The 27,387-nt window shown below is 40.9% G+C and overlaps 1 protein-coding gene across 3 annotated transcripts in view; it reads left to right on the top strand.

Annotated features, from left to right (window-relative positions):
* NF1 (neurofibromin 1) overlaps positions 1–27,387 on the top strand; it is a 317,171-nt gene that overhangs the window by 253,252 nt on the left and 36,532 nt on the right. For all 3 annotated transcript variants that reach the window (XM_040336668.1, XM_040336666.1, XM_040336665.1), the window contains 14 exons: positions 413–627; positions 3,844–3,905; positions 3,986–4,100; positions 5,762–5,863; positions 8,188–8,328; positions 11,612–11,741; positions 15,217–15,348; positions 16,893–17,028; positions 17,124–17,281; positions 19,334–19,456; positions 21,195–21,325; positions 24,257–24,357; positions 25,697–25,839; positions 26,191–26,237. In XM_040336668.1, the coding sequence (XP_040192602.1) occupies positions 413–627; positions 3,844–3,905; positions 3,986–4,100; positions 5,762–5,863; positions 8,188–8,328; positions 11,612–11,741; positions 15,217–15,348; positions 16,893–17,028; positions 17,124–17,281; positions 19,334–19,456; positions 21,195–21,325; positions 24,257–24,357; positions 25,697–25,839; positions 26,191–26,237 (1,736 nt within the window). The remainder of the gene's footprint in view (positions 1–412; positions 628–3,843; positions 3,906–3,985; positions 4,101–5,761; positions 5,864–8,187; positions 8,329–11,611; positions 11,742–15,216; positions 15,349–16,892; positions 17,029–17,123; positions 17,282–19,333; positions 19,457–21,194; positions 21,326–24,256; positions 24,358–25,696; positions 25,840–26,190; positions 26,238–27,387) is intronic.

Raw genomic sequence — 27,387 nt, 5'->3', positions numbered from 1 at the left:
CCTCCCACCCTCAACAAAAACGGGTATAAAATGCACATCTCCGGCTGATGTTATTGTGCAGCCTGATAAATGGCAGACTGTTTACTGGCCCCAAGGCTCAAACATATTCTAATGTTTGTATGCCAAAGTATGGGCATCGCATATCTTTCTGGGCGCATTAGCCATTACACTAAAGGCCGCCGAAAATGCAAGATTCGGGGTCTTCAAACACTGTCTTGCCCTAGGCAGGTTTTGCAGTTATGCATTTGAGTTATGTTTTATATCTTCTGAAGCGGAGGGTGGCATTGGGGGTGTGGGTGGCGCTTTGTATTAGTTGCACTTCCCTCTTATTAGAAGGAACTGAGTCTTAATAAAAGTTATAATTTTTTGTTGATGAAAAATGTTATGTATTTATTGGTCTGTTTGCCCACAGAGGAGACCAAGCAAGTGTTGCGGCTCAGTCTGACAGAGTTTTCCCTGCCCAAGTTCTACCTTCTCTTTGGGATCAGTAAAGTGAAGTCTGCTGCAGTTATCGCTTTCCGATCCAGTTATCGTGATCGTTCATTTTCACCTGGTTCCTATGAGAGGGAGACATTTGCTCTGACTTCATTGGAAACTGTTACAGAAGCACTGTTAGAAATTATGGAGGTACCATTTAGAATTCTCTTTGCATTATTTTTAATGGCGTTCATTAGAATTGTTCCATGTAATCAGTAATTTATTTTTAACAATCTTTGATTTTCACTCACAATGAATAAGTGTAGTTATAGATGTTTGGGCATTTGCATACACATTTTAGCAGAGCATTGTCCCAGGTTGCATTTGAGACCCTTTTGACCCTCACAAGCAGCATTGGGCAATGGTAGATTGCATGATTTGCAAAGAATACTCGGTATGTTGGTGTGTTTAACACCTCTTCATATGATGAATTGTTCCTGAACAACCAGATTGTTATATTTACCTAGATTGAAATTAGTGTAGGTTAATCAACTATTAACTTCATAAACATTTATCCTGTCAAATTAAACCTTTTAATTGCAGGATAATAGTCATATTAATATCAAAAGACATAGAGCCCACTGCAAAGAGAGTGGTTGTCAGAGCTGAATGGAGACATAAAAAAAGGGGATTGCAGTCAGAGTACAAAGTCCTACATTTTATCCTACTTTTATTATAAAGTAAACATTTTCATTTTACTGCAACTGGTGATATGCTTACACGATACATTTTGGTACAAGGAAAGCTTTGGAAAACACTTAACATTCAAATTATTCTGGTTGGATTGCCTGTATATTAGGGCTGCAAAGAACGATTCTTTTCATAATCGATTAGTTTTGGATAATCGTAAAGTGTGGTGTATAATATAGTTAATATGTAAAGTTTAAAACAAGGCAATTTATCCTTAAATATCTCTATGCAGTGGTAAATATAAATAACCAACTATATGGTTAGGGAACAAAATCTCTAATCCACTCTGAGAATAACAGACTGAAGAGATATACTGTGTATACTATTAGAGGTTTAATCTGGTAAATATCATCAGACTCTGAGATCACATTTTTAATTTAAAGCAAAAAAAAATAAACCGTTTTGTAGATTTTCAGACAGAACTGTAATATATTGTATTACAGACTCCCTTGTCATAGGCAGGTGGCTTGATAAAATCTACCTGCGCCTGCTGTCACTTATGCTGGCCATATAAAAACAATGTCTTGGGGTCAAATCGACATTCGTTTTCAACCACGGTGATGGGAAAATTCGAAGGTGCACATAAGAAAATGTCTCGGTCAAAGGAATTTTCAGACAGTGTATGTGGTTATCGTTCAGAAATTACATTCATTTTAAAACTGAATGTTAAAAGCAAGTGCAATTTTAAAAACGACTTTCTTTCATTCAGCGAATGTACAAAGATTTTTGTATAAATATTCTCGTCTGGACTGGGTCGGTTTGAAGGCACTAGAACGCTAAAAATAGTGCCTGCAAACCGACCTGAAAGAGCCGCTGCTGTCTCTCCAGTGTGAAAGCCCTCGGGGGCGGTGCGCTAGCAGGAGGGTAAAAGTCCTGCTAGCAGCATCTTTGGAGCGGTGAAGGAGCAGTGTGTATACCGCTCCTCCACTGCTCCTGCCCATTGAAATCAATGGGGCACCATGGCTATAACGCATGCGCGGTGGCACTTTGCGGTGGTTTGTAACCCTTTTGGCTGATAGCAGGGGTAAAACCTCCCCGCTAGCGCCCGAATAGCGAAATTGACAGTAAAGCGCCGCTAAAATTAGCAGAGCTTTACCGCCATCGCCTCCCTCTGCTCCAGTGTCATAAGGGGCCTTAGACGTTTAATAGCAGCTTTTTTTTGTCTTGGGGTTAAAAACGAAAATTGGTCATTTTATAGTACAAAAAGAGCAGATAAATCTACTCTAAGGCCTCTTTCACACGAGGTGGACTCTGTCGCTACAGAGTCCGCCGTCTCAGCGGGAGATCTTTCCGCTGAGCTGGCGGATGACAAGTCCCTCTCTGCTCACTGAGGGGGGAGGGGCTTGTGCAGCCCTGCTGTCTCCTATGGAGAGATCTGATGAAAACGGACAGCATGTCTATTTTCATCAGATCTCATCCTATCCGCCATGGACGGGTGGGGATGTTTTGCCATTTGTCTGATTTTGGCGGATCGGGTTGAATATCAGTGGACATGTCTGCGCTGACATCCTACGCTCCATAGGACTGCATGGAGCGGCCGTTCAAGTCTACCAACAAAATTGACAGGCGGACCTGAATGGTAAGGGCCTTAGGGGTTCATTTATACTATGGAACAGTGAAAGTAATAAATATAGATTACTTGTATTATATGTATAATAATAAATACACCCAGAAGGATGATATATGGGCATTATAACTAGGAGTCAGACATGAAGTTATATGAAGGGTGGAAGGGAGATATCAATATTTTATATTAAAATAAAAACTAAAAGTTTACGTTAAAAAAATAAATGTAATTGTATTGCCTTATATCAGGACTTGACAAATTTGCTTGGAATCTAGAAGTCGGCTAAAGTTAGGAGCCAGTCTTTCGGCTGCTGATTTTCCAGTATGCTCTTCTGACAGAAGCCAGCCGAACAGCCGCCTTCTTTCAGACCTACTGCCATACACACGGGCCGAATGGCAGCCAATTTTTTTTTTCAGCCGGTCGATGTTGCCTGACATTCAGCCCGTGTGTACTTGGCTTGATGATGTGATGGGCAGCAGCTCACTAGGAAGGGACAGTGCAGCAAGGTTACAACTGGGGTTTGTCGAGCCCTGCCTTATATTACTTCCAGTCGATCAGCCTCCACCTTCTCTAGGTTCAGATGCTGATCTTCCCTGCACACAGTCGTTTGTTTAAAAAAAAAAAAAATGTTATACTTACCTGCTCTGTGTAATGTTTTTTTACACAGCAGCCCTGATTCTCCTCTTCTGGGGTCCCTCGCCATTGCTTGTGGCTCCTCCTACCTTCAGAGTGCCCCAATAGCAAGCTGCAAAATATAGTATAGAGAATTCCCCTATAGCAAGGTAAAAATACTTCTGCGTTTAAAAAAAAAACCACTCAATTCCTGCCCAGGACTACATGTGCCATGAGGCATTGCTGCTCACACATTCACAAGTTCAGGCACTTACTGACATTGATTGTGTACTGAGCTCTGTGTGTGCTTCACTATATTTCCAGATATGTAAACAAACAATGCATTCTGTATGCAGGCCAACTAATCAATTATGATTATTTCATAATCGATTGGTTGTTTCGGCACTACTGAACATAGATGTCGAATAGAGATTCTTACTTTGAAAATAGTTCCATAGATTATATTTACTGTGATAACCTGCTGCATTTTGTTTTAGGCTTGCATGAGAGATATCCCAACTTGCAAGTGGTTGGACCAGTGGACTGAACTTGCTCAAAAGTATGTTTTCACAACAAAATAAATTAGTCTTTCCTTTTAACATTTGCATGTTAATAAAATGTATTTTCTATCCTACTCAGGTTTGCATTCCAGTACAATCCTTCACTACAGCCACGAGCGCTTGTTGTGTTTGGCTGTATAAGCAAGCGTGTGTCTCATGGACAGATTAAACAGATTATCCGAATTTTAAGCAAGGTATTGGGGCATTTTCTGTATCTTTATAATTATAGTTGCACATCTCATTTAAAGTAAACCTGTGCCCTAGAGTATGTATTTATATATTCATAACCAGTAAAAAATTCAAGCCTGCATTGACCTGTAACGGCAGTACAGTTCACTCTTTAGGCTAGGTTCGCATTTGTGCGGGTGGTACCACTGCAGGACCCACAAAAATACCGGCAGCTGCAACCACCCATACAGAGAGACGGGTGGCATTAATCCTAATGGCACGCCGTCCGCACTGGAAATCACAACTGTGCTGGAACCCTTGGTTTCCATGTGGGCTGTGATTTAAAATATAGGGACTTATTTCCTGCGTGTCGCACTGCACGGCAGCCTGTTCAAATGAATGGCCTCTCATACCTGTGTAAACCGCACAAGTGTGAACCTCTCCTCAAAAGTTAATGGCAGAAGCACTGAAGTATTTCCAGTCGTTCTTTCAGGCAGCTCTACTCACCCCACCTTCCCTGCATGCCTGTGAAGCTTCATGTAAAAATCAGCTGTACTTACACTTTTTTTTTTTTTTGATCCCTCTTTCCCATTGGCTGAGATTTTAATTTTTTTTCTGCTGGCTGACCTCCGTCAACAGGACACAGGGAAGATACAGCCAGTTGGGAGAGCAGATTGTGTAAGACCAGGTTTAAAACTAAAAAGCTTGATCTCCAGTCTGAATTTTCACAACTGCTATTTGGGAATGTGTCGGTTCACACCAGAACTCTCGAACATCGCAAAAGTTCATACCCGAACCCCATTGAAGTCTATGGGACCCAAATTTGAAGACTCAAGTCCCCATTTCGAAGGCTTATATGCAAGTTATTGGCCATGAAAAGGGTATGGGGGCCCGGGTCCTGCCCTGGGGAACATGTATCAATGCAATTTTTTTTTTTTTTTTTTCTTCAAATAAGGTTGTTTTTACTGGATCATAAATTGTAATGCTTAAAGTGAATTTATATGTAAAAAATACCTTTAAATATAGTCCCTGGGGACTGCACTTAGTCTGCCTATAAAGTGGTGTATCTATACTGTGTATAGAGCCTGCTGCAGCAAAACTGACATAAAGAAAACAAAAAAGATGTTTAAATTGCGGACAATACAATCCCATTGCTATCAATACAAACAAAACTCCCCCCCCCCCCAATATGCACAACGGAAACCCTTATTTGCACACGCAGCCTGACAAGCAAGCCCCCCACCTGCCCCCGTAACTATACCTGGCTACATGCCCTCAACATGAGGTGGGGCTCTGCTTTTTTTTCTATTGCTGGCAATTGTGTATTTTTCACTCGGCTGTCAGCGGGGGGAAGCCTATTTAATTCTGATGACTAATCCCTTAAGGATGCAGTGGCTGACTTCTTGGTCCCGCTCCTTAACCAGCTATTCACTGAGCCCTGATTGGGCAGAGCTTTGAATGCACTGTGCAGCATGGGGTGCTCAGTGGGCGAACATCCCGTCATGCGTTCCACGTGTTCGTCAATAGGGCGCATAAACGATGTTTTGGCCAAACTTTTGCTCAGCCTGAACGTCTTTATTTCTCTCTTCTCTTTTTAGAGCAGTTTTCCACTCATCACCCTTGTAGTTGTAGTCTGGTGCATTTAATGTTGTCTTACTTTTATACCAAGTGTGATATTTTTTTTTAGGGATTGGAAAGCTGCCTAAAAGGTCCTGACAACTACAACAGCCAAGTTCTAATAGAAGCCACTGTGATAGCACTAACCAAACTGCAGCCGCTTCTGAATAAGGTAAGCGTTTCATTAATTTGGTATGATGCATGATGTCTATTGGTCATCGGACTAAATATTGGTACCAAGTGGGTTGCTTATGGTTGTGCAGCAAGTGTTTTCAAGTTGTTTATAAAAGCTGTCCTCAAACTAAAACATTTAGCAGAGAAATGCATGCTAAAGACTTACCGTATTTATCTTCGTATAGCGCGCACCCCCAACCTGGAAGGGAAATTTCAGGAAAAAAAGAAAATACTTTGGTTGAATGCCCCTCGTCGGTGTCTTGCCCAGCGTCCATCGGCGGCCTTGTCTGGTCCGGCGTCCGTCTGCGACCTCGGTGGTCCTCTCCGCTTCTCCCGCGCTGTTTTTAAATCGATCCCCGCTTCCCGCGCTGTGTTTGAACGCCGCCGACGACATATACCGAGCGCAGTACACTCGGGCACACTCGGAGGCGGCACAGGGTGTGACCACGAGGGGATCCGAGCCTGGCCGAGTGTACTGCGCTCGGTATATGTCGGCGGCGGCGGCGTTCAAACACAGCGCGGGTATCGGCGTATATCGCGCACCCACGATTTCCCCCTGATTTTTAAGGGGGAAAAAAGTGCGTGGTATACGCCGATAAATACGGTAACTTGTTTTAGATGTGTCAGTGCTTGAGTTTACCAGACCAACTTGCCTATAAAATCCTCTTGTTGGAAGTAACCTGGAGTTCTGAGAACACACAATCTTAACTGTGTTTCTGCAGATTTACGCAACTCATCTGTGTCTTTATAAAGTTGTTTCCTCACCTGGTCATTTTGACATGTTTCATGTACATGCTTCTTGCCACTGGAGGTATGGACGTTGCACTTCAGAAAGTAACTGTCCAGAGTATGTCTCGCCTAAAGACAGTCTGAAAGCTCAGTTTATTTGTAAGAACATTATTTTAGAGCAAAGTTTATTATTATTATTTTTTTGCTCTGGCCTGCCACATTATTCAATTTAAGTGGTTGCAAACCCTTCTATATACCCAGTGAAGTGACTGAAACAAATGAAACAAATCCTCCTACATACGTTGTACCCGTTTATCTGCAGTATTGACATTTGGTGCTCCTAATTGAGACATGTACACTATATAGGAATATGCTTTGTTTAGATTTCATGTCTAATGTTTACACCCACTTTAACTATACAGTGGGCCAGATTCCACGCTGTCACTGGGACACGGCCAGATCTCGGTTAAGAGCCGTGTGATCAGCTGATCATATGTGAACAATGAAGTGCTGTTTATCGGCTCTCCTTTCCTCACACTGACAGCGTGTGAGGACAGGAGAGCCGATCAGCGGCATCACCTCAGAGGGGAGACCTGTACAGAGATAATCAGGCCACTGATCATCAGTGCCCTGATGATGATTATTGCAGCCACAACTGTGCCCATCGGTGAGGCCAGTTAGTGCCACCTTTCAATGCCCAAAAGTGCCACCTCATCTAGCAAAAAAATAAAAACCCAGCAGTTATAAAATACCACCTAAAGAAACCTCTCTATTTGTGTGAAAAAATAATTATAAAAATGTCATTTGGGTACAGCATTGCATGACCGCACAATTGTCTTTCAAAATGCGAAGGCACTGCAAACTAAAAATTTGCCTGGACAGGAAAAGGGTAAAATGCCCTGTATTGAAGCAGTTAATAAAGTACTAAGGGGCCTGGGCAAGAGCTTTACTTTTTCTAGTAATCTCTAAGGAGATTTTTGTAATAGTCAGGTTTCTGGTCTCTCAGGGAGCTTTAAAGTATAACTAAAGGCAAAACTTTTCTTTTAAGTTTTGGATAGCATGGAGTGGATTTAGAACACCTGTCCGTTTTTTATTGCTGTCTGTGTCCCCGTTATGGAAACTGACCATAAAAGAAAATCCCAAATTTTGGGTTGTCCCTAGGAGTCCCCAAGAGTCCCCAAGAAATTCACTTGATTTGCAGGGTTTTTCTCTCACGTCCTGTTTCGACTATGGGACATGAAGTGAAGGTAAATCTCCCCAATGGGGCAAAGATGGCAAAATAAGCCTTACACGGGTTATAACCTTCCCTTACTCTATCCAAAATGAAAAAGTTTTGTCTATAGTTCAAGTATTGTAGCAAGATGTTTGAGATGTGCCAAAATGTGTACCCATTTTTTTTATTCCTGACCGCAGCTTTAATTTGTTTACATCTGTTCCACTGAGGTGTTTGTGGTTCAAAATTTCAGAGTTCATGCATGAGTAAACCAGTGCAAGTTTGAATACTGGGGATGTATGTAAAATGTTTAAAATCTACCCAAAGCTAGGTTTGATTTTTTAAATGGTTGTTAAATATTTTATCTAAATATCTCTTAGGATTCCCCTATGCACAAAGCTCTATTTTGGGTGGCGATGGCAGTACTCCAGCTGGATGAGGTTAATCTATATTCAGCAGGTACAGCACTACTGGAACAAAACCTGCACACATTAGACGGCCTTCGAGTATTCAATGACAAGGTAAGTTTTTATATATATATTCTGAATAGAACAAGTTTCTTTGGATACATTATATATACATTTAATATACGGAAAAAAGACTGCACTAAACGAATATAGATAACATCAATAAAGATCAAAGGCAGCAATTAAAAGCGATAAACACAGATAACATAGTACAAAAATAAACTGTTCACTGCTTTTGATTCTCATCTGTGTATGCCTTATATCATACCCCTTCCCAATACCACAAGTTTAAATGTGTATATATAGTACAAAAATAAACTGCGCCAATGAAACCAACCAGCACCAAAGTGCCAGTACTTTAAGTACTGGCACTTTGGTTGCAGTGTTTTTTGCTTTACAATTGTTTTAGATTAGAAACCTTTTTGAATTCACAGCAGTTATTGATGTTAAGCAAACATTTTTAGCTATGGTGAAAAGCATTGTATATAGCGATTTCTTAATTGTACAATACAGAACATAGGCTCCTTTAAAATATGGCCAGTGGTCATATGCTGTCACCTTCAGCTGAGGACACTGGGGGGGGGGGGGAGATTGCTGGGAGCTGGAGGGTTATGTGGGCTGTCCTCACAGCTTTGTTTGTCCTCGCCTGAGGGTGGCAACATGTAACTCATATTCAAGATTTAACCACTTGACCTCTGCAAGATTTACCCACCTTCATGACAGGCCATTTTTTGTGATGCGGCGTTGCGGTACTTTAACTAGTTGCCGACCAGCCGCTGTCGTTTTACGGCAGCAGTTTGGCTCCCCTGCACGAGAGCCCGTAGCTACACGTCGGCTCTCGCGCAGGCCACTAGGGGCGCGTCGCCGGGGTTGCGCGTGCCCAACGCTCGCCCCGACTCCCGTGCCTGGCGCGGTCGCCGCCGGGCACACGCGATTGCTCGTTACAGAGCGGGGACCGGGAGCTGTGTGTGTAAACACATTGCTCCCGGTCCTGTCAGGGAGAGAAATGCTGATCTTCTGTTCATACAATGTATGAACAGCGATCAGTCATTTCCCCTAGTGAGTCCACCCACCCCCCTACAGTTAGAACACACCCAGGGAACATACTTAACCCCTTCCCCGTCCCCTAGTGTTAACCCCTTCACTGCCAGTGGCATTTTTATAGTAATCCAATGCATTTTTATAGCACTGATCGCTATAAAAATGCCAATGGTCCTAAAAATGCGTCAAGTGTCCGCCATAATGTAGCAGTACCGAAAAAAATCGCTGATCGCCGCCATTACTAGTAAAAAAAAATATTAATAAAAATGCCATAAAAATACCCCCTATTTTGTAAACGCTATAACTTTGGCGCAAACCAATCAATAAACGCTTATTGCGATTTTTTTACGAAACATATGTAGAAGAATACATATTGGCCTAAACTGAGGGAAATTTTTTTTTATATATATATATATATTTTTGGGGGATATTTATTATAGCAAAAAGTTAAAAATATTATTTTTTTTCCAAAATTGTCGCTCTATTTTTGTTTAAAGGCGCAAAAACTAAAAACCGCAGAGGTGATCAAATACCACCAAAAGAAAGCTCTATTTGTGGGGAAAAAGGATGCCAATTTTGTTTGGGAGCCACGTCGCGCGACCGTGCAATTGTCCGTTAAAGCGACGCAGTGCCGAATTGCAAAAAGTGCTCTGGTCTTTGACCAGCAATATGGTCCGGAGGTTAAGTGGTTAATTTACTGACAATTGCACGGTCCTTCAACACGGTACTCAAATAAAATATAAATAAAAATAATTTCCCCCACCAACAGAGCTTTATTTTGGTAGGATTTGATCACCTCTGCTGTTTTAAAAATGTTTGCGTTATAAACAAATATACAATTTTTTTATTTTATATATTTTTTACTTTCTGCTTTAAAACATATCCAATTAATAAAAAATAAAACAAATGTCTTCATAAATTTAGGCCAATATGTATTCTGCTACATATTTTTGGTTAAAAAATCCCAATAAGCATATATTTGGTTTACACAAACATTATATCTACAAGCTATGGGATATATTTATGGGAAAAAAATCTTTATCCTAGTAACAGCAGCAATCGGCATCTTATAATGAGACTGTGATATTGCGGCAGACTGTCAGACATAAACTGACACTTTTGACACATTGCGGGAACCAGTGACACGAATACAGTTATCAGTGCTAAAAATTTGCACTTTTACTGTACTAATGACACTAATTATCACATTAATTATTAACTACTGACTAACTAGTTAATTATCACAGCAGAAGCTGTCAACCAGCGGTGGGCCGGGTCACGTGTATATATACAAGATCCTGCACACAGATGCTGCCCTGTAGCAGTAAAAGTGCTATGGGGCGGTCAGCAAGTGGTTTAAGGAGCCCGTGTCCTGTTCTCCAAGAAAGGAATCTTTACAGGTCAAAAAAAAGTTAATTTGCAACCACCAAAAAGGGGGAAGTTCTAAAGCAAACTAATAGCAGTTTTTTTCCTTAAAGGAGCTGTAAAGGCAGTTTTTTTTATCAATGCATTCTAAGCATTAAAATAAGCCTTCTGTGTGTAGCAGCCACCCCAGCTCCCCCTAATACTTGCCTGAGCCCCATCTCTGTCCAGTGATGTCCACGAGTCCCTCGGCGGTCCAAGACTCTCCCTCCTGATTGGTTGAGACACAGCAGTGGCACCATTGGCTCCCGTAGCTGTCAAAATTCAGTTGGCCAAATGGCAGCTCCGTGTCTGAATGGACACAGGATGCTGCAGCTCGATCGGGTTCCACTATAGCAAGCTGCTTGCTGTGGGGGGGACTCGAGAGGGGTCAGGAGCACAGAAGTGGGACTCGAGAAGAGGAAGATCCAGGCTGCCCTGTACAATTCCACTTCACAGAGGTGGTAAGTATAACATGTTTAACAAGACTTTACAATCACTTTAAGCGCACATTGCTGCTGAGAATAATATGCCTCCCTTAATAAAAGATACATATTTATTACTTATTACAAAATTGTTTAAAGTTATTGTGCTGTAAAATAAAGAAAAATTGAACTCATTGCTTACGTATAACATGCATGCAATACATACACGTAAATGAATGTATAGACCTCTAATATATGCAAGCAAGTTGCTTGCATACAATTGTGCAATCCCTTAATTATCCAACTTGATGTGTATATACAAAATTGTATTTTTCTAATGGTAAAAGATTAGTGCTCTGGTTGTATGCTTTTTGGATAGTAGAAAGTATTCTCCTATTTATTGGCCTTGTCGTTACTGTGAGATTTTGTAGTTTGGTATTTAAAAAGCCTTTTTTTTTTTTTTTTCCAAGAGCCCAGAAGAAGTTTTCATGGAAATAAGAAATCCTCTTGAGGAATGGCATTGTAAACAAATGGACCATTTTGTTGGCCTCAATTTCAACTCTAATTTCAATTTTGCACTAGTTGGGCACTTGTTAAAAGGTGAGTTAATTTGAATGTATTTTTTTATGAACACTAGAAACTGATCGCTTTTGTGAACTTGAGATCACAGTAGACAGTTGGACATACCCTGAAGCTGCCCTGATGGTACCTTTTTAAAGTGAACTTTGAGTCAGGTTTATTTTAGTAGTTTACATTTTTGAGATTTGTTTTTACTATCGATATGCCATATTTGTTTTTTAAACAAACATTTTTTACATGACAAAGGACTCCTAGAGCACTATGATGGCTAAGGAGACCTCACAGAAAATGCTTTTTCTGCCTTGAGACATCTTCAGATGTGCGATTGCTCTGACTCGCTGGGAAGATGTATATTCTGTTTGAAAAGTTTTTTTTTTTTTAAAGGCCTTTTTACAAGATATTTGTAAGATAAATACATACAGTACAAAACAATATGACTTGTTGAACTGGTGGTATAGCTAACAGCTCATGCTGTACACACAAACACACTTATTCTTCTCTATATTGCAACCACATTGTATAATCCGCCAGAAGACACTGACAATACTATATACAGTTTTTTCATTACAATTATACAAAGAGACATCTAACCATACTTATTACCTTATCAAATGTTAGCACATTCTGCTAATAGGTTTGTTTGTATTTACGTAGAACCTTTTTAAAGCGGAGGTCCGCCTAAAAAAAATAAAAAAAAAATAAAACCAGCAGCTACAAATACTGCAGCTGTTGACTTTTAATAAATGGACACTTACCTGTCCAGGGCGCCCACGATGTCGGCAGCCGAAGGAAAACTGCTAGGGAGCATACACAATACTCTCCTGGCAGTTTTCCTGCCGGGAAAACTGGTCGTGTGTACGAGGCTTGACTGTCATTAATCGGCTGAGGCACTTGCGGTGTTCTAATAGGGAAACTAGCTAACAGGTTCTGAATCCCTTTAGAAATGTTTAACCCTTTTGGAGTATCTCATCAAAAATGTATTTCTTATTGCAGAGTATGCATAAAATCTGAATAACTTAGTGCAAACTTTTGGTAAAATCAGTAAGCCATTCACAAGAGTCGAGGATTGACTTTTCTGGGGGTGATCTAATGATGTATGAACTTGCCTCCAGGTTGCCATATTGAATTTTGAAAAAAATGACAGTGCTGCAGGTTGAAACGGAAAGATAATTTTAATACCATGCAGTTACAATATGTCTTGTTTAGCAGTTGTTATATGCTATACATTTTTTTGTATCCCTTTTAATGTCTAGAGAGTGGAACTGTATATAGTTGGCATGAATCAAAGAATTGATAAAATGTCAAAGTCTTTTAGGATACTTTCATACAAGATACCTTCATACAATTGGTGCACATATTTCACCCAGTTTTATAAGCCTCCTAGTGCTTGACCTCATGGAAGTCAAACAACATTTTCACTTCTGGGTTAAACCCAAGGGGGGTGTGTTTGGTGAAATAGTTCCACCTTCCTCTCTAGATTTTCTTTGTGTTCTGTGCCAGGCCCTTATGCTGTCATGTAAGGGGATGTCCATTAGGGCTTGCGGAATTTAATTGTCGAATCAATGTATCTCAATGCGGAGATTTCTGATTCTGCATCGATGCAACCAACGGCCGCATCGATTGGCGAATGATATCACCCTGCTGTGCCACGCCCTCCCTCTACTGGGAGAAAAAAAACAGCAGTGGTGGATTGGCGCCGGAGCTGAATAAAAAGCTTCCGCCCCTTCCGCTTCTAGCTTTGACTGGAGGCGCGGCGGTAATGTCATCCCCAGCCGCTGGTGTTGGCGTCATAACCTGTCGCCAGCTTGCAGCCAGCCATCAAGCAAGCCACTGGAGCCCCGAGTTTCCCTGTCATCTTGCAGCCAGCCAGGACCTAGAGCCTCAAGCGTCCTTGCCACAGCCAGCCAGGGCCTGGAGCCCTGAGCATCCTGACGTTTCCTCGTCCTCAGTGCAGTGGGCCCACAGCAGCAGGTACCACATTGCACTAATTATAACATGAGTAGTGTTCTCTCAATGGGATTGGGGGGGGTGTGTGTGTGATGTCTGATTGGGAGGTGTATGTCTGTGATGGGGGACTCTCTGGTGGGATGAGGGTCTCTATCTCTGGGGGGCATATGTCTGTGATAGAGGACTCTTATCTTTGTTGGGATAGGGATCTGTCTGTCTGCAATTTTGCAGTGGAAAGGAGTCTGTCTCAGTCTGCGGTGGAAAGTGGGGGTCTCTGTCTGCGGGGGAAGGGGGCAGTAATCATGATCAAATCGTGAGACCAGTGAAGATGTGCACCCCTACTGTCATTACATGTAAATACAGTATCTCACAAAAGTTAGTACACCCCTCCACATTTTCGTTAATATTTTATTATCCTTTCATGTGACAACACTGAAGAAATGACACTTTGCTACAATGTAAAGTAGTGAGTGTACAGCTTGTATAACAGTGTAAATCAAACTGAAAAAGGTATTGAAAGTAAACGCAGCTTTACATTTTCACTACCTTTTTGCTAAGTGCATAGCATAGCCCCTTTCATTTCTTTTATGAAAGAAATACCTGTTAAATGTAAAAAGTAGCATAAAGCTCCACCTGCTGGCTTAAATGGAGAATTCATATTTACCAGGCTAAGGCTAAGTTCACACTAGTACAGCTGTGTAATCCAATTTTCATTGCGATTTTGTAGTATGTTTGACAGTTTTCATGCTAAATACTAAAAACTCGTCTACATACAGTGTGTTTTTTTTTATGCGTTTTTGGGACATTTTCATTAAAGCCTATAGGGCCAAAATCTTGCTAAAACCGCACCAACATAGCAGAGTACCTTTTTCCAAAAATGTCCTGCTCTGCATTGATGTGAATGGGCGCCATTAAAAAATGTTTTCCATTTTTATAAAGCAATTCTGTTTAACTGAAGTCGCTTCTGAAATCGCTCTAGTGTGAACCAGGCCTAAAAATATTTTCAAAAAATATATATTCATTCCTGACAAAAAAAAGACAGACCTTATACAAAAATGTTGGGTTTAAAATACATGTTTACCTTTGTATGAAAAGCCCTGTATTGGTTTTTCTACCCCCTTATCTCTGATACCCAAAATGAGACCTGGGATGTAGCATGATCCCACTTCCAGCTCTCTTCTATGCTGGGCAGTTTGCATTCAATTCTCAGTCTTGTTGCATTCAACATCTCAAGTCTCATAAATGGCTGACCGATATTGCCTCGTTGGTGGTTTTTGGGAGACATCTGTTAATTTCTGGCCACCTTAGAGCCTGCAAGATACATCGGAGATCTGCTTTTCAAGGAGAATTGTGAAGAGTTTAGTATGAATTTATAATGTTATGCAGAAATGGCAGACATGTAACAGACCAAAGAAAAAAAACTTGATCAATTTGCCATAGTCATCATGTAAACTCGATGGGAGCCTGTTTTCCATGTCACCTACTTTTGAGAAGTATTCGACGTCCCATTTTTTAAAACTGATGAACTGTACATACTTTTCATTTTTAGGATATCGACATCCATCTCCTACTACTACGGCAAGAACAGTGAGAATCCTTCATACGCTGCTCACACTTGTAAATAAACACCGAAATTGTGATAAGTTTGAAGTAAATACGCAGAGTGTTGCTTATTTAGCAGGTAAGAAAGATTTCAGTGATCATAACTAACCAAATTCATATTTGATTGTATAATTTCTCAGATCTGCAAAAGAAACCTGGTTAGAGTTTCGATTTGTATGCATAAATCTTTAATCCACATTGAGTTTTTATAGCTTTCTGCTCTAGAAATATAGTAGGTGAGCATAAAAGTTGCCAGTGTTTTTCAAATTTGGCAAAACCAAATTATTGTTTGCATGAGCAACAGCTGGTTTCATAGCTTACTCACTGATTTAGGAAAATATTTCCCAACACACACACACACACACACAATCGTGGTTACAGCATGATAGTGCGTGCAGGTATCAAGGGGTTAAAGCAGGCATTAGAGGTGTTACAGTGCTGCCTCACCGCCTATTAAATACTATATGAAGAGCGGTCCTGAACGTGAATCCCTCTCCAGAGACCAAAGCTAGTGTGAACAAGCCCTTCCGACTATTCATTAGGTGCTTAAGTCTCCTTTTTCAAAGTTTGGCTAGTTACTTAGATGCAGTGAAAGCCCAGGACTGGAAAGTTTTCAATTTAGTTTGTGTGCTTGCTCTCAAATTTTATATTCTCTGAATCATGCTTAAAGTAGTACTAAAGGCTTTGCATTTTTACCTTTATGCAGTCATAGAATGAAGATAAAAAAAGACCCCAGTACATTGAAAACAACCTCCCCTGTCCCCAAATTCTCCCACTGTCCTTTGTCACCACGGCTGGATCTGGGACAATCTGCATCGGCCCACCGAATATCTGTTTGTAGAGGATACCTTTAAAGGGGTTGTAAACCTTCCAGTTTTTTTTACCTTAATGCATCCTATGCATTAAGGTGGAAAAACATCTGATACTTACCGCCCCCCCCCCAGTTTACTTACCTGAGCCCTCGAAAGTCCCGCATCAAGAACGTGCTGGCTTCTCGGCTCTTCATTGGCTAGATTGATAGCAGCGCACCCATTTGCTCCCGCTGTTAATCAAATCCAATGACGTGGTGGGCGGGGCAGATTCCAGCATTCGTGTCTATGGATGCAAATGCTGGACTCAGGCGCACGGCCGCAAGGTAACCCCCTTGAAAAAGCGCTTCCCAGAGGGGGTTATCTGATGCGGGGATGAGCCGAGACAGCTGCCGAGGGACCACAGAAGACGAAAGTTCGGGGCCACTTTGCAAAACGAGCTGCACAGTGGAGGTAAAGTATGACATGTTTAAAAAAAAATGTATCTTCAAACCTTTACAATAACTTTAAGGGTAGACGAGTGATGGGTTCCTGCAGCTGGCAGCTAGGAGGAGAGAACGAAGTTGTGGCTTCACAGTTGCTGTGTGTTTGAATGGTTACACACAGCCCCAGCCACTAACATGCATTCGGTGTCTCCTTAGCAGCCAACTAGCTAAAGTAGGCTGCAAAATGGTAGGTGGGAGCAGCCCCAAAAAAGTGCACCTTTCTGGAAGAAAACTATACATCTTGATCAAGTCTGAACTTCCTTAAATAAATGAAAGAAAAACATGTATTATCTCTTTATGTTGGACTGACTTTTTTTTTTTATTCCTAGCCTTGCTTACTGTGTCTGAAGAGGTGAGAAGCCGCTGCAGTTTGAAACACAGAAAATCACTGTTGCTGACAGATGTTTCGATGGAAAATGTTCCTATGGATACATATCCAGTACATCACAGCGACCCCACCTGCAGGTTATTACTTGGTGCTTTAATACATGTGCACAGCTGGAACTTAAGTTAAGACAATGTAGGAGCCTTATTTTTTTTTCTTTTGTTTGTTTCTACAGAACGTTAAAGGAGAACCAGCCATGGTCTTCTCCAAAGGGATCTGGCATGCATCTAGCTGCAAGCTACCCCACAGTTGGACAAGTTAGCCCACGGACAAGGAAGTCCATGAGTCTGGACATGGGGCAGCCATCACAAGCAAACACTAAGAAGCTGTTGGGTATGTTAAATGTTACATTTTACATGCCCATTATGCGTTATATTCTGCAGTACAAGGTATTAAATAGCTCAGTAAAGCGCTCTTTCTTTCTTGTCCATTGAGGGACACAAGAGTCTTAAACCTTCGGTTTATACTGTCGCTTACATGCGAATAAGACCCTGGCAAACAAGCAAAAATGTGTAGGCCGTCTAGGTTATAAACCCTCCTGCTACCAGCACACCTCAGGTTTTTGCTATTCACTTAGGAGGATAGACACCTTTTCTTTATCATTGTAAAAAACACTGCTGCGCTAAATAAAAAAACACCAATAAAAATGTGTAACTAAAATGGTAATCAATAAGCATATATTGCTGAGAGATCCAAAGTGCTTGTGCTTTCCTCCACCAGTCTCCCAGGCTGCTCATCTGAATAAAATCAGCAGTGTTCCCCTCTGGTGATAAAGAAGGCTGGGAAGGTCCTGGTAATCACTTTCCTTCTTCAAATCGCTTATTCCTATGGGCTAAAAACCCTGATCATCTCACTGGATATGATCGATATGCAGAAGAAAGGCAGAAAATCTAGTGCTCTCCATTTTAAAATGTTTAATTATATATAAAAAAGACAAGGTAAAAAACTCACAGATGGCACTGTAAGCCGTGCAAGCTGAAAACACATTTCAGACACAATAGGTCTTAAGATGGCCGCGATGTAATATCAATACGCAGGCTCCGTCACCTAGATGCATATAGTCAAAGCATTGCCTTCTTCGCCCCTACTGATATGTGTATTGGTTACCATTTTAGTTACACTTTTATTATTGATGATTTTTTTTATAGCGCAGCACCGTTTGATTATTTGCACCTTTTAAGTGAAGTGCGAATTATTTTTTATATATATATTTATAAATATATATATAATATTTATTTTGTGTGTACATTTTTTTTTTCACTGCTTTATTTCATGAGATTGTCCAGGTTGATATTCACTTTATTGCTGTTGTAAAGATTAACTTTTTTATTAAATTTTTTTCAAACAAGGCTCTTCTTATTCTTTACATCGCTGCTTAATTTTTTCCCTACAGTTTGCAGCCATTTGGTGCAGACATCCTCAGCTTGGCTTTGGACCATTCCAGATCCAGACCCCTCTTGACTGTATGTTGTGGGCTTGCCTGAAAGTGACCTTTGGGCATTGGGTTACCTGTGAGGTTCTTTTCAGACTCTGTTTTAGGTTAGTTGTAGAGTTCTATCCGGAGACGCTGACATTGCTTCTGCACTTGCCCTGTCTCTGAAGAATCGAATGCAATAAAGTAAAAAACATCAAGGCTTTAGAACCAGGCTTTATTTAAGTGGCGCGGTACCGTTGTTTTATCACCGCTATTCGGCTGCTAGTGGGGTGTTTTTAACCCCTGCTAGTGGCCGAATAAAGGGTTAAATGCACCCGTGGAGCGTCCCAAGCGCTTTGGCAGCGGTGCCCATTCATTTCAATGGGCAGGAGCGGTGTATACACTGCTCCTCCACCGCTGCTTGCAGGACTCTCTTTTAATGTCCTGCCAGCACAGCGCCCCAGTGTGAAAGGTTTTCACACTGGGTCTGCAGGGGAGGGGCTATTTTTAGCCCAAATGTGCCTTAAAAAAGCTTAAGTGGAAAAGGGGTCTAAGGATCACGCCAATAGATCTGTAAGCGCCTCTTCGACTTTTTGGCATCGGGCAGCTACTTCCTTGTAAACCTGCCATCTGGTCTGCTGTTTACATCTCCAAGTTATGCCATGTGGAAATGTCTGCTTCATCTTATACAGCATTCTTAAGGCGGCTCATTGAGCTGCAGACATGCTGGTAGTTTGAGCGGTTATATCCTGGTCTGTCCTACTATTTTTTGTTTGCTAGTATCCAGTCATTCTGTAGTCGTCAGTATAACCCAAAAATCTGAGATTTCTTGTATCCCTCAGTTGACATCAAGAACAGGAGCTTATGGTAAGTGGAAAATTCATATTTTATCTATTATAAACTCCATCCAAGTTCATAAACTGTGTAATACACTTTTGCTTCTGAATGCTTTTTATTTTTTTTAAATCTAGGTACAAGAAAAAGCTTTGACCACTTAATATCTGATGTTAAAGCTCCTAAAAGACAGGAGATTGAATCTGGGATCACTACACCTCCAAAAATGAGAAGAGTAGCAGAGAATGATTATGATATTGGTATGTATCGTTGTAGAATATTTACTGTAATTTTGAATTTTTTTTTTAGAACATTAAAATTATCCTAAGATGATTTTACCGAACATTTTTTTCTGGAAGTTTTGCTTTTTGAGGAAACTTTGGTGATTATGATAGAACACCTCTGATTGGACACCAATTTAATTTAAAACAACTGTATCGATTAGGATTCTTGAGAAGTATGAAATTAACTTTAATGACCATAATGTATTTAAGTGCATAATATTTGCGTCACGCTGCAGGGCTAAAAGTGGTGTTGCTGATTACCCCTCTAACAGTAAAGAACCCTCTACGCAGTTTAAAGAGAAGTATGGGTTTTGTTTTTTTGATTCATACTTACCTCGGTGGATGGAGCATCAGACTGATGCTCCATCTCTCTCCCAGCGTCTGCACTGAGAACTGAGCCACCGAACACTGCTGATGGCTCGGTTCTCACAGATCCCTGAGAGTCGGTGTCTTTCCTCCCTGCTTCTCCATGCTCACTGGAGCGCTGAGCTGTAGAGGGGTAGGGAGAGACTGTCTTGGTGGCTCACAGAGACTGCCATCAAGGCAGCTGGCGGATCCAGACTTGGAAGTCGGGTTGATGTGCTGCCTTGATTGATGGTAGTGACGTCAGCGGAAAGTGGATTTCAGACCTTTTTTCACTGAGAATGGATCACAGGAATGCAAAACGAATTGCACTCATGTGACCCATAGGAGAAGTTTAAAAATCTCAGGCTGGACTTCTCCTTTAACAGTAAACAGCTTCTACTCCAATTTGTTATTGTTACATGTAATACATAATTAGCCCTGAACTTGTTTTCCTACAACTAGACATTTCAGGGTGTGATGGATGCACCAGATGCTGCTCAACAATTGAAGTAAGATGCTCACATGCCACTATAAGGCCTGCCACCATATGCAGCTTGTCACTTGCCACTCACTGGTGGGGTTTTGATAACTTTCTAAGCAATTTGATTTATTATGGTCTTCAGTGCTAGCATCCCCTGCCTCAGCTCCACCAGGTATTTGATTCTCATAAGGAGCGTGCAACCTAGATCCCTTGCATGTGCAGTTTTACAGTCAAGTTCATGCGCCCATGAGAATCTAATAACGCGCTGATCTGACGGGGTAATGGGGAGCGACTGTAAATACAGGTGAAGCTTCACTTGCTCGCCTGCCACTCACCACCTGCTGTGCAGCCCAGTTCCTAATATGCCACAGACTGGAATGAGAGAGGGGTTTGGCACCTCTGACATAAGGCATCTTATAATGCAAGAGGAATGTAAACAAACTATATATATATATATATATATATATATATATATATATATATATATATATATATATATATATATATATATATATATATATATATAATCTCAAAAACATAAGAATTCCAAAAGAAAAACGGATTGAGATATACAAGATAAGCCCAAAAGTGTTCAGGAAGCAAAATCTTTATTGTCCAGTGTTTTCAGTTAATCTAGAACAATGAATTGTTTGCTAGGAGACACCAAGTGGCTGTTTATAAAAAGTGGAGGCGGTGACTTTCATTGCTCATAGTAAGCAATCAGATCTCCTCCCTTTGTGTTGCTGAAAAAAGATAAAACTTAATAGGTTGCTTTGGATTACAACTTTACGTTTTGCTTTGGTTTGCTTTCCTCCATTTTTTTCATAAATCGCATTACATACTAGCAGAAATTGTTTTATGTGACTATAAACTTTTTGCTTATCCTAGATACACCAAGGATATCATCACCTCAACAACATCCTCATTTGCGGAAAGTTTCTGTTTCTGAATCAAATGTGCTTTTGGATGAGGAAGTTCTAACAGATCCTAAGACACAAGCGCTGCTGCTGACTGTTCTAGTAAGAATATTACAAATGTTTGGAGCGTTGATAATTTAGCCCATTAGAAAGACAGGTTGTGATTCAGACACTTCTTTCCTGCTGCACTAGCAGGTTCAGCAAATATAAACTAAGCAAAAAGAGTAGTGGAAGCCAACTTTATTTACTACCCATTTCTCACAAGTATTATTCATATTCATGAAGACCTATTTTTCTCTCTATAGTGGTTTTTAAATATGTAACATTGAGGAAGAAATATATTAGTGGGCACAAACCTGTGTGTGTATATATTTAAGAGTATCAAAAGGTAATTTTTATGATAAAAACTTTATTCCGAACTTTATAAAAACAGACATAATAACCTCAAACACCATGTGTAACAATCCAAGTTTAAATTGAGTTCCCATTCCCCACTGATATTCGTGATGTAAAGCATGTTCCATCTGCAATACATGCAAACAATGGAAAAAACATCACATGTCTTAAAGTGATTGTAAAGTCTCGATTTATTTTAAATTTTTTTCCCTATAAAAATAACTAACATGTTATACATATCTGCTCTGTTGCAGTGGTTTTGCACAGAGCAGCCCAGATCCTTCTCTTTTTGGGTCCCTCTTCTGTGATCCTGGCCCCTTACAGCAAGCAGCTTGCTCTGGGAGCACCCAAGCTGAGTCACAGCTCCCTGTGTCCATTCAGACATGGAGCCCGGCCCCACCCGTATCTCCCCAGATTGGCTAGCTGACTTTGACAGCAACGGGAGCCAATGGCTTGGCTGCTGTGTCTCATCCAATCAGGAAGGCGAATCTCGGATGGCTGAGACACTCGTGGACAGAGAGGGACCTCAGGTAGATGTTGAGGGGGGCTACTGCACACAGAAGGCTTTTTATCCATAGAATGCATTGAGGTAAAAAACTTAGACCAACATACAGGTATACCTTCAGCATGATTCCATAATATTAAAGTGGTTGTAAACCCTTTGGAAAAAAAAAACCCTGCATGACAAAGGCATAATGAGCTAGTATGCATAGCATACTAGCTCATGATGAATTACTTGACTTAAATCGAAGCCCCCGCAGCGAATGCGCACGGGACCCGCCGGTAACGGCACACAGCATGAAGCAACGACACACAGCATGAAGCAACGACACATATGTATATTTAGTTTGCCCCATGCCCCATGAAATTGGCACGTGCCGGGAACAGGGAATATCTCCTAAACCGTGCAGGTTTAAGAGTTATCCTGGGTAGGCTTACCGAAGTACGAACTGGCAAATAAACTCTTCAACTCGCTTGGTTGGCAAGCTGTTTCAGTCCACCGTTAAAGGGGTATTAAAGCCAAAACTAAGAATGTAATATATTGCAGCTTACCAATCAGATGTTTTTCCTCTGATTTCACCTGGTGATCTGCCCAACCTATAAACAACCTATAATAAGAGTGCCTACACTCTGGATGAAGGAGCTACAGAGTCCCCTTTGGGACAGTATCTCTGTTGGTCTTGGCGGAGGGGAGTGTAGATGCACTAGCAGATTCAGATACACTAAACAAATTGAAACCAAACTCCAGCTAACGCTTTTAAGCAGTTACAGAAAACTTTTTGTTCCTTTTGGGAAGGTATTACATCAACTAATTACATCTAATCATTGAAAGCACCCCTGTCAGTGCCAAACTGTTTGTCTCAGCCCTGCTACATCTGCAAGAGACCTTGCTCTGTTGAAATGCAGACTTACTGGCTAAATTACCAGGTGAAAATAAAAGAAAGCAAGCCTGAAAATGAAAACTAATGCAGCCATAATATTGAAGAATTGGTAAGCTGCCGTATTCAACCTTGGTGAGGTGGGTTGTAATAATGAATGGTGGCTTGAAGAACTTTTGGCCTTTGATATGGACACCACTCCTAAATTGTGGATTCTTATACTTTGAATCTGATGCTTTAACCACTTGCCGACCAGCCGCCGCAGTTTTACGGCGGCAGGTCGGCTCTGCTGTGTGTAAACACGCAGCTCCCGGTCCTGTCAGGGGGAGAAATGCCTGTATGAACAGCGATCAGTCATTTCCCCAAGTCAGTCCACCCCCCCTTCAGTTAGAACACACCCAGGGAACATACTTAACCCCTTCCTCGCCCCCTAGTGTTAACCCCTTCCCTGCCAGTGGCAGTTTTTGCACTGCATACTAGCTCATTATGAAATACATACCTTAAAATGAGGTGAAGAGAACTTACCTGGTCCACGCCGAAGGAGATGTCATCTTGCTCCGGCGTGTCTTCCGGGTATCGCCGCTCCAGCGCTGTGATTAGATGACGTCACTCCCACGCTGGAGACTTTAAACCGGCAAGGTCCTGCGGCTGCCGGCCCTTTAGCCGAGGATCCCCGCTGCACATGCGCCGCTGCAATCAGCGGCGCATTGCGGGGGGAATATCTCCTAAACTGTACAGGTTTAGGAGATATTCTTTATACCTACAGGTAAGCCTTATTATAGGCTTACCTGTAGGTAAAAGTAAAAAAGTGGGGTATACAACCACTTTAAGCCTGCAATGTCCAAATGTTCTTGTCACTTAGTTGTTTAACTGAAATAGCCACTATTTATTATTACATTACACATGCCTGAGGTTGCATTCTTCTTTATTAAAACAGGATATATTGCAGTAATCTTGTCACAGCCAAATACATTCATCTTTTGCTGATCTTACTGCAGTAAACTGAATCTTTGCACTTGATCCTAACTTCACTGTGGCTTATTAACTGCCAGAGATGATCAAATAAGTAGAAAAACCACAGGGGACAAAATGTTTTTTCCCTAATTCCCAAAAGATGTTGAGGCTCTCTAATATATCAAGAATTGCATCAGCAAAAAGTAACTTTGTATTTTACCCCTGTTTTACTGCTATAGAATGATTCTGCTTTAAACGCAGGCTTTTGGTATGAAATAGGTTTACACTGCTTTTTGTTTTTCAGGCTACACTTGTAAAATACACTACAGATGAGTTTGATCAACGTATCCTTTATGAATATTTAGCTGAAGCAAGCGTGGTCTTCCCTAAAGTATTTCCGGTGGTGTATGTACCTTTTTTTACTATTTTAGTTTTTGATTTGTTTTTAAGCACAATTTTGGTTTATGTAGCACTAATTTTTTTTTCTAAATACTAGTACTTTGTCCAAAAAGCATAAAACAAAACCGAATACTTTTGAGTGAGAGGAAAAAGGGTTGAATCTGGTTTAATATTTACTTTCATTACTGTAATCCACAGTTGAGGATTCCACATTATGCAGTGTGGAAAATAATTATTTGATCCCTTGCAGATTTTGTAAGTTTGCCCACTTACAAATCAATGAAGGGTCTGTAATTTCTATCATAGGTGTATTTTAAATGAGGGACATAGAAAAATCTAGAAGAAAGACGTGATGCACATGATACAAATGTTATAAATTGAGCTGTAGTTCGGTGAGTAAAATAAATATTTGACCCCCCTACCAACCAACAATAATTATGATATATATTCTGTCTCCATCCTTTAAAATACACCTATGGTAAAAATTATAGACCCTTTAATTTTTTGCAAGTGGGCAAACTTGCAAAATCAGAAGGGGATCAAATAATTTTCCCCACTGTACACTTTCCACGCAATTTTTTCCTTTAAACTCCTCCTTTGTTAGACCCCAGAACGCTAGGTTTCTTGAGCAAAGAGGATAAAGTAGGCTTGTACCTGGAAGTGTTTGAAGGATGTTTTTAAAATAGGTTGGCAAAGTGGAGGTGAAGAATATTGATAGAAACCTTTCATTAAATAAACAGTGGGAATGCGCTGCAAATGCACAGTACATGCGTCTCAAATTAGGTATTATTTCTTAAAAAGCATGTTGCATTTGTCTTCTGAGTGTAATGCTTTTGTACAGATACCCTTATATGGGTACCACTAATAATGTGCTTATTAGAGGTAGGTGGGGGCTTTTCCAATTGCCTTTCACTGAAGCTGGTGGCAGAGTTCTTTCACATTTTCACTAACGGGATACATTAGGTAATGCAAGAGGAATATTTTTGGAAATTGTTAGATACAAAGTCTTTCAAAACAAAGGGCAACCCATTTTTCATGGCAACTTTGACTTTGAGAAAGGGGTCTTGCACAGCCTTGAAACGTCAGGTTACACTACAGGTGGCTTTTTATTGCATTGTTGTGTGCTGGTTTATTTGTGTTTTTACAAAAGGAAAGGCTCCCTATAGCCGCACACATCTGTGTAGTCCCTAGGATCGATGTAAGAGTGGCAACCTCAGCCCTGACTCCAGCCAGGCCACACCCCAATGTTTCACTCCACCCCTCTGGGCCTATTAATGGGGACTGTATTCTTTCAAGGACAATTTTTTATTTGTCACATAATGTAAATATCTTGTTTTCTTTTCAGACACAATTTGTTGGACTCTAAGATCAACACCCTTTTATCGCTGTGTCAAGATCCAAATCTCTTGAACCCAATACATGGTATTGTACAGAGTGTGGTGTATCATGAAGAGTCTCCTCCACAGTACCAACCTTCTTACCTACAGAGTAAGTTGCACTTTACTGGCTTGAGAAAAGCCTTCCCACACCACATGGGAATGAGCGGCCTTCTGCAGAAATGCACAGATGCCCTTAATTCATAATTGCACCCCCACACATCAAAAGTGTGCGTGCATTCACAGCCACCAAAATGCATGGTATAGTATCTTGCAGCACGATTTTTGCACATTACACACAATCTAGCATATTGAAATAATAATTAATCCAGCCTATTGAAATTAATGGACTGTCAAAAATGAGGGAATGCGCAGAAACACTGGAAGCAATAGTAAGCTCCAAAAAATAAACCTTTAGTAATTTACTTATATTTGTGCTGATTTTCTGTGTTTGCAATTCTAGGTTTTGGATTTAACGGTTTGTGGAGGTTTGCTGGACCTTTCTCCAAGGTATGAAAACAGTTTTGCCAAAAATATATTTAAATATACAAAATATACACATACAAAATATATTTTTTGAAATAGACTTCCATTTATGCTCATGTATTATTTGTAACTGTCTCCTTATAACTCAAGACCCACATTGGTGGTGAGTTTTGGAATTCAGAAAGTAACATGTTTTTATATGTAATTAGTAATTAACAGTAATTAGTGCATATTTATAGCACTGATCGCAGTATAAATGTGAATGGTGCCAAAAATGTCGCAGATCACCGCCATTACTATTTATTATGTCAACAAGAAGTAAAAAAAAAAAAATGTTTCCAAAATGTTCGCCCTTTTTTTGTTTATAGCGCAAAAAATAAAAACCGCAGAGGTGATCAAATACCACCAAAAGAAAACTCTATCAGTGCTATAAATATGCACTAATTACTGTATAAATGTGACTGTCAGGGAAGGGGTTAACACTAGGGGGCGAGGAAGGGGTTAAATGTGTACCCTGCATAGTGTTTCTAACTGTGGGTGAAGGGGACTGACTGGGGGAGGTGACCGATCTGTGTCCCTATGTACAAGGGACACAGCATCGGTCTCCTCTCTCCCTGACAGGACATAGATCTGTGTGTTTACACACACAGATCCACGTCCTTGTCTGTGTAACCGCCGATCGCGGGTGCCTGGCAGACGTCGCGGCCGCCAGGCACGCGCATCGGCATCTCAGTGATGCGGCGCTCGCGCTCTCCCCAGTGGCTGGAGGCCGTATAGTGGTTAAAGTGCTTTTAAACAGCAGACAAAGAAGGGCAAACTGTTTTTTTCCTGTCAAAAGCCTCATGCACACGATCCAACTTCATGGCCATAATTATCTGATGGACGTGTTGTGTCGGATAATCCAACCGTGTGTATGCTCCGTCAGACAATTGTTGGCTGAATTAACAACAAAAGTTGGCTGTTCATGCTCACCAACTGTTGGGCAATAAATCTCTTATGTCGGTTTATCCAGTCGTGCGTACGCAAGTTGGTCCAAAAAAAATTCGATGTACAAACACGCATGCTCAGAACCAATGTTAAACATCAGCTAGCAATAGCAGAAGTTGCCCAAAGGATGGTGGCAAAGAGCTAAAAAAAAACACGTGGTTTGGTGAATGTTGGCTGAAAATGTTGT

Source organism: Rana temporaria, chromosome 2 (genome assembly GCF_905171775.1).
Source record: "Rana temporaria chromosome 2, aRanTem1.1, whole genome shotgun sequence".
Classification (NCBI taxonomy): Eukaryota; Metazoa; Chordata; class Amphibia; order Anura; family Ranidae; genus Rana; species Rana temporaria.
The sequence above is the reverse complement of the archived record's forward strand: the minus strand, read 5'-3'. Positions and strand labels throughout refer to the sequence as shown.